Source organism: Plectrocnemia conspersa, unplaced genomic scaffold, assembly GCF_051122295.1.
Source record: "Plectrocnemia conspersa isolate PC_06_02 unplaced genomic scaffold, ASM5112229v1 ptg000012l, whole genome shotgun sequence".
Taxonomy (NCBI): Eukaryota; Metazoa; Arthropoda; class Insecta; order Trichoptera; family Polycentropodidae; genus Plectrocnemia; species Plectrocnemia conspersa.
This window is the reverse complement of record NW_028277176.1, coordinates 21426575-21439845: the sequence shown is the minus strand read 5'-3', so window position 1 is coordinate 21439845 and position 13271 is coordinate 21426575. Positions and strand designations below refer to the sequence as shown.

Sequence of the window (13271 nt, the reverse complement as noted above, 5' to 3'; positions counted from 1 at the left end):
TTATCTGCAATTGTTTTAGTGACGAATCACCTTGAAACAAAACAATATTAGTTTTCTTATACCAGATACCTTTGTCAGAAATAATTCTCCCGTTGCACAAGTTGAAAAAGAACTGAGTTTTGTTTATCAAGCTCTGTTGGTAGGGCAATATAATTATTTGCGTTCTTTATGCTGACTTACTGTCGATGCTATAATAAATATATAAACTTATTATTCATTCACATTGACTAAAAAGTAATAGGTAACATTTGAGTTCTTTACACTGATTTTGTAACAAAAGGTAAGTTGAAGATTATTAAAACACTTTGTGTTAATTTAATTTATTTATGTAACTTGATCTTAAAAAAAGTGATTCTCTTATAATACATGATAATATAGCTAGTTTACATTAATTGTCACTCTTATCTTCTTTTACCTTCAATCATAAATCGAATCGTCGACGGCAAATTAAAACATTAATAATAACCTGTTACTCGCATTAAATATATAATACATAGGTATAAATTTCAGATAATCAAATTAGGAACTTTATCGATTAAAACATAGATATTTTAGCTGAAAATCATTAGAAATAAATATCTTTCATATAATAAAACAATAGTAACAGGCACTTAAGGTAACAATACTTTAAACTAATTTGTGTCCATTTACAATTTACATTTAAAATTACCTACATAAATATGTTAATAATTAAATGTCCTTTCGAATCAAACACTTATTTGCTTCGCGTTTGGCTTTCAATTCGTTCATCATAGATTTGAAATCGAAACTAGGCAGCTCCAACGGCGGCAATTCTTTTATTTCTTCGCTGTCGTTTTCTTCGGGACTGAGATCGCTGGCGGGCGAGAATACGAACGGAGATAAATTGTCACTGATAGATTCGGTCATGACGTTCAAACGTGGCACTATCGGCGGCTCGGTGGGGCTCAGCTCCGGGCTCGTCTCTTCCAAGACGAGAGACTCGTTGTGGTGATCGCGGTCGCCCGATTCTAAACCCCTCAACTGCGACTTGAGCGTTTGACTTTCTAATTTAAGTTCCTCCAACTGATCGAACAGTTGCGTAATGAACGTCCTCAGTTGTTGATTGACTGTTTGGAGTTCTTCTATTATAGTCTCGTCGCTCTTGGGCTGTTTGTAGGTGATGTCTTCCTCGTTGATGTTGTTGAACGATATGGGTTCGCCGTTGTGCTTTTTAACTAAGAACAGCAGCAACGAGTCGGCGTCGTCCATAGTCCTGTTGACGGCCGCCTTTATGTTGATAGGCGTCATTTGATCTTTGTTGGGTTCTATATTGATTCGCTTCGACATTTCGTCTTTTTTCTTAGCAGACTCTTGCTTCTCGGTGCACTTCTTTCTATGCTCTTGCTCGCGATCTTTCTTCGCCGTGATGATGTCCTGCTGCTTGACGTGGTATTCGCGCTGCAGCCTGATCGATTCGGCGGCTTTGATGGAAGTCGTCAGGCAGATGGATTTCTCTAATAGTTCAGCTGCACGTTTGTGGTGGCCAATTGCGTCGTCGTATCGATGCTGTCGCATACTAGCCTCGGCTTTTCTGTGTCGATAATGGGCCTGAAAAATTAAACCCTTCCGTCAAACATAAAAGTCACAGCTAGCTCTCGGATTTATTTTAGAACACTACCTACCTCATTTAGCGGCGAATTATCCATGCAAAGTTGGAGAAACAAACTGACCACAGCAAAAACGTCACACGCGTTCGCAACGAGACGTGCCCATATAAGCTTGTCACTTGCTCGTTATTTCCGAAGTAACGAAAATACGTTAATCGAACCCATATTTTCAAACCCAATACATTCACTTATTATTTACTTCTAGGTTTTCTCAAAATGCTATAATTTCCAGCTATTTTCACCAAAAAATTACAAAACTTATATTTTTTTTTGTTAATAATATTATTAAAATATATACCAAGCATTTCTCTTACAGTATTAGTAAAATGTAAAACAATCTCAGCCCAATTAACTTTCGTGGCACAAAACTAAATTTGTATTAGCAAAACTGCTTTATTTTATAAGGGGTGTGTCTCAGTGTCTCACTTTTAGGAGCGTTGGCATACGATTCGCTGAGTTCTTGCAGAAAGTTACATGTCACTAAGCATGTCTTTAAGCTACTGAAGACTGCTGTCGACAATCAAACTATCCTTGAAAGAATTCTAGTTTTGGATTCCAGAACGTCTATGACAAGTTCCGATACTGCAAATATTTTATTCACTTTATTAATATTTTTAAATAGTAAATTGCTATTCTTAAAGTAATTTATTATTTTTTACCACCTTTGTCAATTAATACCCTTTGTTTACTTTTATAGTATAAGTATATTTTTTTACATACGGTATTTCATTAAAGAGTTTTGTCATCTATATTCTTTATTTATTAGAAAAAATTATTAATTGATAAAAAATATTTTTTTTTACAATATTCATATTTTTCAAGTAAAATAATAGCTAGAATTGAAAATTGTTTAATTAAATGGATTGAAGTTTGCAACGGAAAGAGCTGCTGTTGAACAATTAATAAATAAAACAAAAAGCTTTACAAACATTTGCTCATTTAAAAACAATAAAAGGGTTTGACGAAAGTGATGATATTTTGTCATTGTTATTTTACAAACGACTGTAAAGAGCTCGAATGTATATATTTTACTTTCGATAGAAAAAATATATAAAATTGCTTTATTGTATTAACTGGTTCTCGATCCTGCTGCAACGGAATCAATGCAGCTATTGTAGAGATATTTAACTGATAAGATGACACATAAACTTTATGCACACAGAAGGGGAAAAGTTTAACTTTTGATTTGAAATTTGGAACGTTTTTTTTATTTTAATAATTTTAGTTATATGATACTGATTATTTAAAAATATACTGTATTTAAAAAAACACACGTTCATATCGTCACATAATAATTTTTTTGTTATGGCAACATTCTTTTCTTTGCGTTTACTCGACGCCAAGCTGCCCGGCTGATCGTTTGTTGACCATAATAATACATATAATTCCGTTCTGAAATTTTATCTTAACCGTAGGTAAAAATTTGGCATTTTATTAAAAAGAAAAACATCCACTAACTATATGTAGGTTATTTTTATCTTTCGTTGATATGCGCATATTATAGACTAGTTCAGTAAACGCCAACCTTTTCCACCCGTGTTATTACCGCGTGTAAATATTAATTATTAACCTTTTGCACTCGTAATCATTATGGTACTAGGTATGTCGCCAGCTCGGGAAAAACTGAAAATGTTAAAATTCTTTTTAAAAATTAAAATTATATATGTAGGGCATAAATATCAATACCAAAAATGTAGAAATCATTACTCTAAATTACATTTTAATTTTGTTTTTGGTTCTCTCAATTACCATTGGTTGACAATCTATAACAATGAATTAACACAATAGGGCGACGACCCATTTTAAAATATTTATGGTCAACAAATGCTTTAACCATAAATAAATCTACCTGCGAGCGAACAAACGCTTGCAGAAATACAAAATTTTACCGTTTACAACAATCAAAATATCCACTAGTTTATATAAACTGATGTTAGGTATATTTTTATAAACTAAAATACCTCCCATCGAAGGTCAAATGAAATGTTGCATTTATTAATATGTGGGATGTTGATTTATTATAAATTAAATTTTTCTTAAATCCCCAAGTTCTATTAGTATACCAACTGATCAGTGTAAAACAATTGAAAATAATTAATAGGTTGTATACAGTTTGTTTGTTTGTCATTACTAGTTATTATTCTCAAATTTTCTGATGTGGTGCGAATTGTTTGAGGTACCGTTTCTTCGTCGCTATTATTTAAATTGCCTGTATTCCATCTTCGATTCAAGGCAACAGGCCTAATTTCGACGTTACTTTATTTACTATCATCATTGGAAGATGAAAAATCAAACATGAAATCCTCCCCATCACTATCATTACAAAACATATTATCATTGTAATCACTATTCAGCGATAGAACTGTTTTTTTACAATAAGTCTTACTTAGACACAAATTATGGACACCCGAGACACTGTCGAAAACACAATAGGCAATAAAAACGTCACCAATGCGTGTATGCCGAAGAGGATAGCCAACTATTGCCTTTGCGAGATAGCTACGACACATCTGCATTTAAATTTAGTCATCAAAAAACTCCGACTTATCGCGATAAATGAACTCTCTCCGGCTTGATTCAAGTAAAAATGATATTTTTTTGATAAGAAATCCCATTCAAAACATGCACAAGAAATACCCAAAAATCGACGTTATATTTCATTAATTGAAATGGTGCGCCTGACACACTATCCGAGTAATATAACCTTACGAGCGGAAAATGTTAATATTGTGTATTTGTATATAGTACATAGTATCATATTTATTTATAACGCTGTTGTTATTTTTATCTGCATTTATTTATCTTGCAGTCGTTAATTTTATGTAAATTTATCTACATTCCAAAGTATAATTTAAAATAATAAAATATCGTCGTCGATTTGTGAAACTAATGTTTCCCTAGGAAACAGTACATCTTACCGTAGATATGGTAAGGTATATCCAAAATGGTTTTCAGGGACATAATTGCAATAATCAAAAGAAAACATGTCTTTCGAGAAGTCCCGTCAGTAACAGAGTTTCATGCCTTACGGGCATAATCTAAGAAAATGATCTGAGATTTTTATCAGTTCGTAGCGTCTTCGAAAATTTCTCAGATATCTCTACAAGGGATATTACAGATTGTATCTGTATTTATATTCTAGTGTCTTTTTGCTAGGAGTGTTGCGATACAATTCATTATATTGTCGACGTAGCACCTTTTAACACTAGATTTACGGAATCCGTCAAATTGACGGCTTTCTGATTTATATTAACACTATCTATATTTTTGAAAATCTGGTCACTATGTACCTATTTTTAATGACACCGTCAAATTGACGTGTTTATACCTGTAAACCTAGTGTTTAAGTTATTGTGTGACAGTGTTGGCAATCTGTCAATGATTGCCAATTTTAAGCCCTTTGACAATAAATATAAGAATCCTAAGTCTTTCAGGTATTAGACACCGACTTATACTACTGGTTTATGGCGCTGGTCAAATACTTGTTGGTTGTTACTGGACTAACATTACAATCATATAGATATTAGTATCATACACCGACTTTAATTCCTTTTTTTTTCGTTTTAACATTTTAAGCTTCTTACATTTCAACTAAAAGAACTGGAAGTGTATTGTTATTTGTACACCTCTTTGTCCAAAACAAAGTCAAGAATACCTATTTGCTCAAATTTTATTTGTGTAAACCTTTTTAAATCGTGCCTAAATAATTATGTTTTTTACAGATCATGTCAGTTCCACATGCAATAACTGCGGTTGTGTTAGGAGTCGGAATGGCGCTAGGCATGTTCGTTTATTTTCTAGTAAACCAAAATACACCGACAGCACATGAACCACAACAAAATAGGCGCTATGTACCACAACCGGAACCATCGGTGCAGCGACGTTCTAATCATTCAGAACCACCTACTAGTAATAAACAAAAAAAGAAAGAAAGGTAAAGCTTAAATTAAAACCTAAACACCATTTGTTGCTTACAAACTGGGATTTTTATCAGCTGTTGCATTCACTGCACTGTTATTTGGTGTTATTAAATGTTGAATCTATTAGAACTTTGACCGAATGTATTAAACCTTTCCAATTTTCACTTACATATAGTCCATCGCCCGAAAGAATTGCAATTTGTTTCCCATTTATGTGGTTTCTTAATCAAGAAAGCAGGAGATTCAGCCTGTGAAATAATTACATCGTCTAACCTGCTTATAAACCAAGTTATTAATATTTACTTTTGTAGCAACATTTATGAATCACCTTTTATTTTAGAATAATATCAAGTTAAGCTTTAAAAATATTTAATATTTTTTACCACTTATTTTTTCAGAGAGGAAAGACCGGCTGATAGAAATTGCATTATATGCTTTGATGAAATAGATCAGTATTCACGAACCACTCTAGGTTGTTATCATAGTTTTCACACTGATTGTATATCGACATGGAGAAAGGAAAGCAATAAATGTCCTGTCTGCAGAAACGAAATACTAGTGACATAATACTCATGTATGATAATTATTTGTTTTATGTATTTTTTTATTATTAAGATATTGAAAATCATTGAATTTTGAGTAAACGCATATTTTAAAATATGTACAATTCTGTCTTAAATTAATCCTACTTGTACGGAAATAATTAATATTATCATAAAAATATGTATGACGCTTAGATGCAAAAACGAATCACTCATTAATGTGTTTTGAGATAATAATATAGTTATAAAGTGCTTGAAAAGTTGAAATTATGTAATACTAGATTAAATACAAAATGTATGATTTTTTTTACAAAACGCTTTCAAAATTTGTAATTTGTTCCAAGTAATATTTCTGGGAGTTTTTCTTGTTCTTCCAAAAACATTTGTGTTGTAGAGGCACTTTATATCTACCATTCTCTATTATGAATTAATTATTCTTATTTTATCTTATATTTTTTTAATTAATCTTAAAATAAAATTCCTAATAATATATGTACTTTAGAGGTAGATAAGATGACGTAATAGATTTTTTTTTCGATGAATTGTCCCTATATGTAACAATAATAAAAATATCATTTCTCCTGATTAATAATTTTAAACCTTAAAAAATATTTTAAATAGAAAATAGTTACTTTTAAATTAAAATTAATTGCATTAAACTTTTGTTAAACAGTAATTTGGTCAAGATATACATGAAGATTTTTCAAGATGATAAAATTGGTATCTTCTTCAATTTAGTATATTTTTCTATACATTTTCGATAGTGCTTTAACAAATCTTCCTTGTCGATAATCATCTTCCAAAAACTTTGTAGATCATCATCTTAGAATGAGAATGTTTCCTGTATATATTTTCCATCTATTCCAATGTAGCGTGAGAGCTTTTTTCTTGTTTTGTGTAGAACTTTATGATAAACACTTAGTTGTTGAGAAATTCACCGTATTTAGTTTTAACCTAAGAGTTCCTTTATCTCAATTACGCGAACTTATCTACTGATATGCATATAGTGTTGGCTTGATTTTAACCTACATATTTCATTTTATCATTTAAATATAATTATTTTACCCATTTAGATTTTTGAAAAAAAAAATAATCCACTTTCCATTTTAAATAAAAATACGTTATCTATATGCGATAGAAAACTTTTATAAGAATAATAATATTCTTCAATTAAAATGTGATTTATTTGGGGGTTGAACAGAGCCAGCCAACTATAAAGTCATTATTTTGTATATACATTACATATCATAGTTTAGTTTTAATTACAAAAGACACATTACGGTGTTATTCTTATTTACATATAAGATTTTTTACATCTATTAGAATATTCTTAATAGATGTTTCGTTTTACTGATTTGAGTTTCCTTTTTGTGAATTTTTTGTGGTTTCTATATTTTTCGAATGCGAAACATTATGTACTTTTAAATGTTGAATTCAATTTTACTTTATCCATTAATACACTGATTTATTTATGTATGTGTTTTATTTTGATATTGTTACAAATGTACATATGAAAAAGTGCCTGAATCAAATTTTGTGGTTATGCTTTTATTTATAATACAGTTTGATGCCACACATTGCTTCTCGTAGCTAATTTTAATATAATTTTTCACATTTAGATAATTTTAGTGTTAGAAAAACATATTAAAATCTGTTTTAAAGTTTTAGAAATAAAACAGAATTTTAAATTGCCTATTGTGTTCATTACATACATACGCATAAATACAAATAATTGATTATTTAAAGGATACAAAAATTGAGTTACAATAATATTAGCTATAAGCAACATAATATGTTATGTAGATTATATCATATTAATGTTGTAGTTTTAGGTGTACTTTAAGTGTTTAATAATAATACTAAAAAGAATGAATATATATATATCATTATTAATGTAATGAATTTTTTTATATAAAAATATTTCAATTAAAAAGACTTTTATTAATATAATTTATTTTGTTCCTGTAACTAGTGATCTTATATGTAATTCATCGTACAGGATTCAGTAGGAGTATAGACGATTAAAAACAAATGGTTATCAAATTAATACTTTCACCTACAAGGTCTTTACTATGTTTTCTCTTATTGGGTTAAAGTGACCTTTACTCATGCTTCAGACATTATCTCAACGATTTTAATAAACAATTACAAGACGAATACGAAGTAAATTTTTAAATGATAATTTCTAGGACTTTGTGTGATACTGAATGAATCACTGGGAAGAGCTCTAATGGCGTCAGTTCTCTATGGGTGCTGTGGCGCTGACTTCTGCAAAGTTGTAGCTTTTCAAATGAACCGGCGGTGAGCCCTCTGCTAGCACTAATTGCCTAGGAAGGTAGGATCTTTCTGCGAGGCTAGCATTTTAATAGCTCTGGCCAAGAGCAGAGCCATGGCGGGAGAACCAACTTCTGCGTCCGTCCTTAAAGACGTCTTAATTGAATATACCGGACCGTCAATTCTGGATTTTCTCTTCTGGTGGAAGGTTTGGGAATGAAATCAAAAGTACCATTGATTGACGCGTCATTCTTTTTCTCGCTCGTAGTACGGCAGCTATATTATCAATCTTTTGCTCCATTGAAATTCCGTTGTATTTCTACCGTCCCCGTGATACGTGTCGGCTGCCACAATTAGTTCTGTAAATCTACTTGATACAGACATACTGGTAAAATGCGCCAACAAAACAGCTTACATAACAATTAATATGGCACTGTACAATTTTTGAGAAACAAACTTTGTTAAAAAGATTGCATTAATAATAATAAAAAATTTCGTTACAAAATTAAAGGTAATGAAATCACACATATTTTAGCCACTTATGCATCTACCGGCAAAGCCTAGAATCGAAGCATCTTATTGTTGAATTAAAACTCGTTCTTGATGAAGCTGTGAAAGTGGTTAATTTTGTAAAGTCAAGGTCTGCAAACTCGAGAATTTTCAATGCTTTGTATATATAAATAGGTAGTCTTCATTCAACTCTTCTTTTACATACATTAGGTGGTTTCTGGTGATACCCGGCTAATTGAATTTGGACATGAGACCTTTCAAACTTATTTTTGAGCTATACAGCTGTAGTTAGCTTCAGGAGCTTGATTTTAATGAAAGAAAACAATCTAATCTTGCCACTTAAAATTAGATATAAAACGGTCTTCAGTGTCTCGGACAAAAGTAAATCTATGATAAAAAAATCACTAAACATGACAATTTCTTATCTGGGAACAAACTTCATCTTTATTGGGACATATGCGAAAAATATATTGTATTGTATTTTTATTTTAAAATCCAAATGAGTTTTTGGTAATACACCGTCTGTCCCAAATCCGCGAGGACTAGTTTCATTAAAAAATGCTAAAGTCCACAGCTGCACAATATACACTCAGAAGTATGAGTAATTTCGGCAATTACAAAGCGTTTTTCCATTATTATTTTATTTGTCGACTATTAATAGCTTAATGCTTCATGATAGTGTATCTAATATATTGTTTGAATATGGATTATTATCAACTTTGTTTTGGCACCCCCCGCAATCTTGTGCCCGGAGACATAATTCCCCCCATGCTACGGCTCTATATATACACATTTGAGTCTGCCGCCGTGATTGAAATTTGGGTTAGCAGTCTAGACCTTATGGACTACTCTATTACGACCTTTTATACGCGTATTAAAGATGGAGGAGTTTTTTTTGTTTTGACTTTTCTTGACATGTGCGTTAAAAGAGACTAATTGGGGATGGAATTACATTTGTTTATTTCCGCCATCTTTCTTACATTAATCGTTGCGTGGCCATTAACGTTTAAACAGGTGGATATTTAGTAATAACACAATTCACGGCCAGCTGTCACAAATGCACATGTCGGCGAGTCGTAAATACTAACGGAATTTTAGTTTATTGCGCTTTTAAAGTGTTTAAGCAACAAGTCCTTTTCTTACGGTCAATTCGTCGTCATAATAAGTGCTTTCTATATGGCTGGTTGGTCTATATAACATCTGAAAAGTAAAGCAATTAGATTGCAATTATTTTGAGAAATAAATAATTTTAGCTAGCTGAATTATCAGAAAAGAAATGTATATAACTTTGAAAGATAAAGTATTCTCGATGATAGGTTCGTGACTAGTTTGTCGATATATAATTCCTCTAATTACAAAATAATGTAGATTAAGTAATTTAAAATATGTATATAATAAAATTTACCCAATAATTACATAGATTAAACATATAAATAGTTTATAACAGTTTTTAATACTAATTAGTTTTTTAGTTATGTAATACCAGGAAACAGTTCAAATACAGACATAAGCACTGAAATGGTATTAATTATCTCACCTCGTTAGTTTTAAAAAATCGCGAAATCGTAAAAACATTTTTAAAAGTATAAAATGTTAATTTTTCAAGGTCAAGGGCCGGATATCAGCTAACTCTTGGGGTAGGTCGACAAGGGCTTAATTATTTCTGACCATTTCTCGCATAAAATAAAATTAAAGGTGCGCAAATTATATTTTTTATTAGAAAGAGAGGATTATGGTATTTTGTGCTGGGTTGCTTTAACACTGGATTTAAAAAAAAAACCTTTGGTATATGGACATCTATCTGGTACGGTTTTTTAAACATACTTCGTATATTTTCAGTAAATATAATTTATATTACAATATATTTTAAACTTGAAACCCCTTAAAACGTATAATTAATTTCAGTCGTGTTCATTGTGTCAGTAATTATATTGCATTCATTAAAAAATATTAATTATTTTAATGGTCCACATTTTGTGAAGCAAACGAATGCAATAAATTCATTAATTCACTCTGAATACTTTCACCATTCAATGCTATAAGCTATATGCCAACCACTTGTCATTTGAACGAAACTCACTGACAAATGTTTCGTGTGCGAGAAACAGGATTAAGCAATGGTTTTTGTGGTGAAAAAAAATACGCCAGTTATGAAGCAGAATTCAGTTGCCAAGAGTACGTCAAACGAAGAGGATGAATCACTCGCTGTTCATATTGTTGTTCACTGTTGTTCACGTGATCGCCGTTCACGGCGACGAATGTGAGCAAGTGGATGGGAAGACTCTGCTGCAAGGGTGCGAACTGCTGAAAGGGTTGGTTATCAAGAGCCAAGGGGGTACTTTGGTTAACGATTCCAACTGCGATGTTCTTCTTCCAAAGTTGATATTCGCCAACGAGCCCAGGGTATACTTCGATAAGGCGGATCCTGTTAGTGTTTTATTTATTTTTAAGAATATATTTTTAAGGGAATAGTAATATATACATACATAATACTGTTTCAGAAAAAGTTTTATACAGTTATGACGATAGATCCAGACGCGCCAAATCACACACCTGGAAATTTCTATTTGCATATGATCAAATCTAATATAGAAGTGAGTATTTATGCTACGTTTTTTACACTGTAATGCATTATTTGATTCAATGCATGTTAGAACGAATTGCTTTAAATTAAGTTAAGCGACCTCTCTTTTGCATTGACCTTGTAAATCAGATTAATATAGCGTAACTCCTGCAGTAGTATGGTATACACACAGCTGTATAATATTATTGTTTTTTTAGCAGATTTTTACATCTTAAATTTTTAAATTATGTTTTTAAATCTTCGTATTATTATTAACTTTATAATTTAAAAATACTAATCTTTTTTACAAATAATATACATATGTACGTAAATAAATTTTATTACTACTTATATAAAGCATTACCAATCATAAGTTTATAAAAAATATATTTAATACCTAATAAAGTTTTTTATTGCACTTACTCAAGAGTAAGTAAGATATATATATCTGCCATTGATTCTTAAAGTCACATATTTGAAATATATTCCTTTACTTATAAAAACAATACCGTTTCTGACTTTCACTGAAATATTAAAAAATATAACGTTTGCATAAATTATATTTCAATAGACTTTCAGTCGCGTCAGGCGAAACAGATTAGAAAACGAGAATTTTTAATCAGTTTAGTTTGCTAATAACTATAAATAAATTATTTCTAACAACGAAATATGTTACACAGTAAATTTACAATAACGCAATTATGCGACTTCCTTAATTAAATGTATTTTGGATCACATTTTTAATTATGAAAATGATTACTTATTATTATAATTTATTTCAGGGTAATTCAATTTTGAAAGGAAATATTTCGTCAGGCGTTGATGTGCAAAGTACGTATTTATCTGTTAATTAAATGTATCTAAACTTTAAATTAATACTAATTTTATCATATTTAGGTTACGTAGGTCCAGGCCCACCAAAAAACACAGGCGATCATAGATACGTGTTCCTGATCTATGAACAAAAATCTGGAGATTTGAAGTTGGAAGCACCTGAAGTCAGGGCTAGGTTCAATATTTCAGAATGGGGGAAAGATTTGCCTTTATGTGGTCCATTAGCTGGGGTACAGTTTAGAGCCAGAAACGAATTATAATACAATATGAAGAAGAATATCAAATATAAAACCTTCACAAAAATCACGCTACAGAAATAAATAATATAATAAATAAATATTATACATATAAATAAATCGTATTTTATTTTATTTATGTAAATATTAGAACATATCCATTTTTTACAATATAAGAGACATCTGTTGTGTTTCTTAATTACTTTTTATTATAGTTAAGCTTTCTACCAAATAAATTGTTTGAGATGCGTAATCATCTATATTTATGTAAATAGATGTCACTAGTTTTATAGTATGTTAGCAAAAACATTGTTTTTTTATAAAGTATTCAATATAGTTTCATAATCACAACTTACTATTGTACTCGGCTTTACATTTATTTATTATTGTATTTATATATAAATATATAGCAAAAAACTAATTATTATCATATTTTAAATTTTACAGTGTGAACGCTCTATTACTCACATGGCAACTGGTGAAACGAAAATTGATCACAGAAGGATTGCTCACGTGGACTATTGCTCAAACAAACATTGGTCACACTGCAACTTCTTACATTGAAAATCTTACATCACAAATCAATCGCTCACAAGGCGATTGCTCGTATGAATATTACTCACAAAGGTATTTAATTTTAATACTAACTGTACACAAATTCAAAACAAATCAATTGATTGCAATAAGATGTTATTAAATATTCATACACTATTTTTTAAATAATTTTATCCAGATGTAAAAAATTATGTGAAAATAATATTGAT

At 30.6% G+C, this 13271-nt stretch overlaps 3 protein-coding genes across 6 annotated transcripts; 2 read left to right on the top strand and 1 right to left on the bottom strand.

Annotated features, from left to right (window-relative positions):
- Nucleotides 1–304: 304 nt before the first annotated feature.
- Nucleotides 305–1736, bottom strand: LOC148228590 (nuclear receptor-binding factor 2-like). The gene is made up of 2 exons (XM_088199643.1): nucleotides 1644–1736; nucleotides 305–1569 (listed from the first exon to the last, which is right to left on the bottom strand). Exons 1-2 carry the CDS (start codon nucleotides 1665–1667, stop codon nucleotides 691–693), a joined length of 903 nt encoding a protein of 300 aa, XP_088055769.1. The 5' UTR covers nucleotides 1668–1736; the 3' UTR covers nucleotides 305–690.
- A 1177-nt stretch (nucleotides 1737–2913) lies between these two features.
- Nucleotides 2914–7562, top strand: LOC148228589 (E3 ubiquitin-protein ligase ARK2C-like). 4 transcript variants are annotated; one of them, XM_088199645.1, is made up of 3 exons: nucleotides 2914–3043; nucleotides 5351–5562; nucleotides 5947–7562. In XM_088199645.1, exons 2-3 carry the CDS (start codon nucleotides 5354–5356, stop codon nucleotides 6113–6115), a joined length of 378 nt encoding a protein of 125 aa, XP_088055771.1. In that variant the 5' UTR covers nucleotides 2914–3043; nucleotides 5351–5353; the 3' UTR covers nucleotides 6116–7562. The 4 variants fall into 4 exon arrangements, with proteins under 4 accessions (XP_088055771.1, XP_088055770.1, XP_088055774.1 ...); XM_088199644.1 differs by having other exon boundaries at nucleotides 2927–3039; XM_088199648.1 differs by having other exon boundaries at nucleotides 2954–4209.
- A 3032-nt stretch (nucleotides 7563–10594) lies between these two features.
- On the top strand, nucleotides 10595–12627 carry LOC148228588 (protein D2-like). Its single transcript, XM_088199606.1, has 5 exons — nucleotides 10595–10712; nucleotides 10780–11301; nucleotides 11376–11468; nucleotides 12220–12268; nucleotides 12335–12627. The coding sequence occupies exons 2-5, from the start codon at nucleotides 11068–11070 to the stop codon at nucleotides 12529–12531; spliced, it is 573 nt and encodes a 190-aa protein (XP_088055732.1). The 5' UTR covers nucleotides 10595–10712; nucleotides 10780–11067; the 3' UTR covers nucleotides 12532–12627.
- The last annotated feature ends 644 nt before the right edge of the window (nucleotides 12628–13271 follow it).

Bases quoted from the DNA above. Each gene is read 5' to 3' on its own strand.
- LOC148228590 (XM_088199643.1), bottom strand. From the start codon at position 1,667: ATGGATAATTCGCCGCTAAATGAG. The intron at 1,570-1,643 runs GTAGGTAGTGTT...TTAATTTTTCAG, and splicing joins ATAATTCGCCGCTAAATGAG to GCCCATTATCGACACAGAAA.
- LOC148228589 (XM_088199645.1), top strand. From the start codon at position 5,354: ATGTCAGTTCCACATGCAATAACTGCGGTTGTGTTAGGAGTCGGAATG. The intron at 5,563-5,946 runs GTAAAGCTTAAA...TTATTTTTTCAG, and splicing joins AAACAAAAAAAGAAAGAAAG to AGAGGAAAGACCGGCTGATA.
- LOC148228588 (XM_088199606.1), top strand. From the start codon at position 11,068: ATGAATCACTCGCTGTTCATATTGTTGTTCACTGTTGTTCACGTGATC. The intron at 11,469-12,219 runs GTGAGTATTTAT...AATTTATTTCAG, and splicing joins TGATCAAATCTAATATAGAA to GGTAATTCAATTTTGAAAGG. The intron at 12,269-12,334 runs GTACGTATTTAT...TATCATATTTAG, and splicing joins GTCAGGCGTTGATGTGCAAA to GTTACGTAGGTCCAGGCCCA.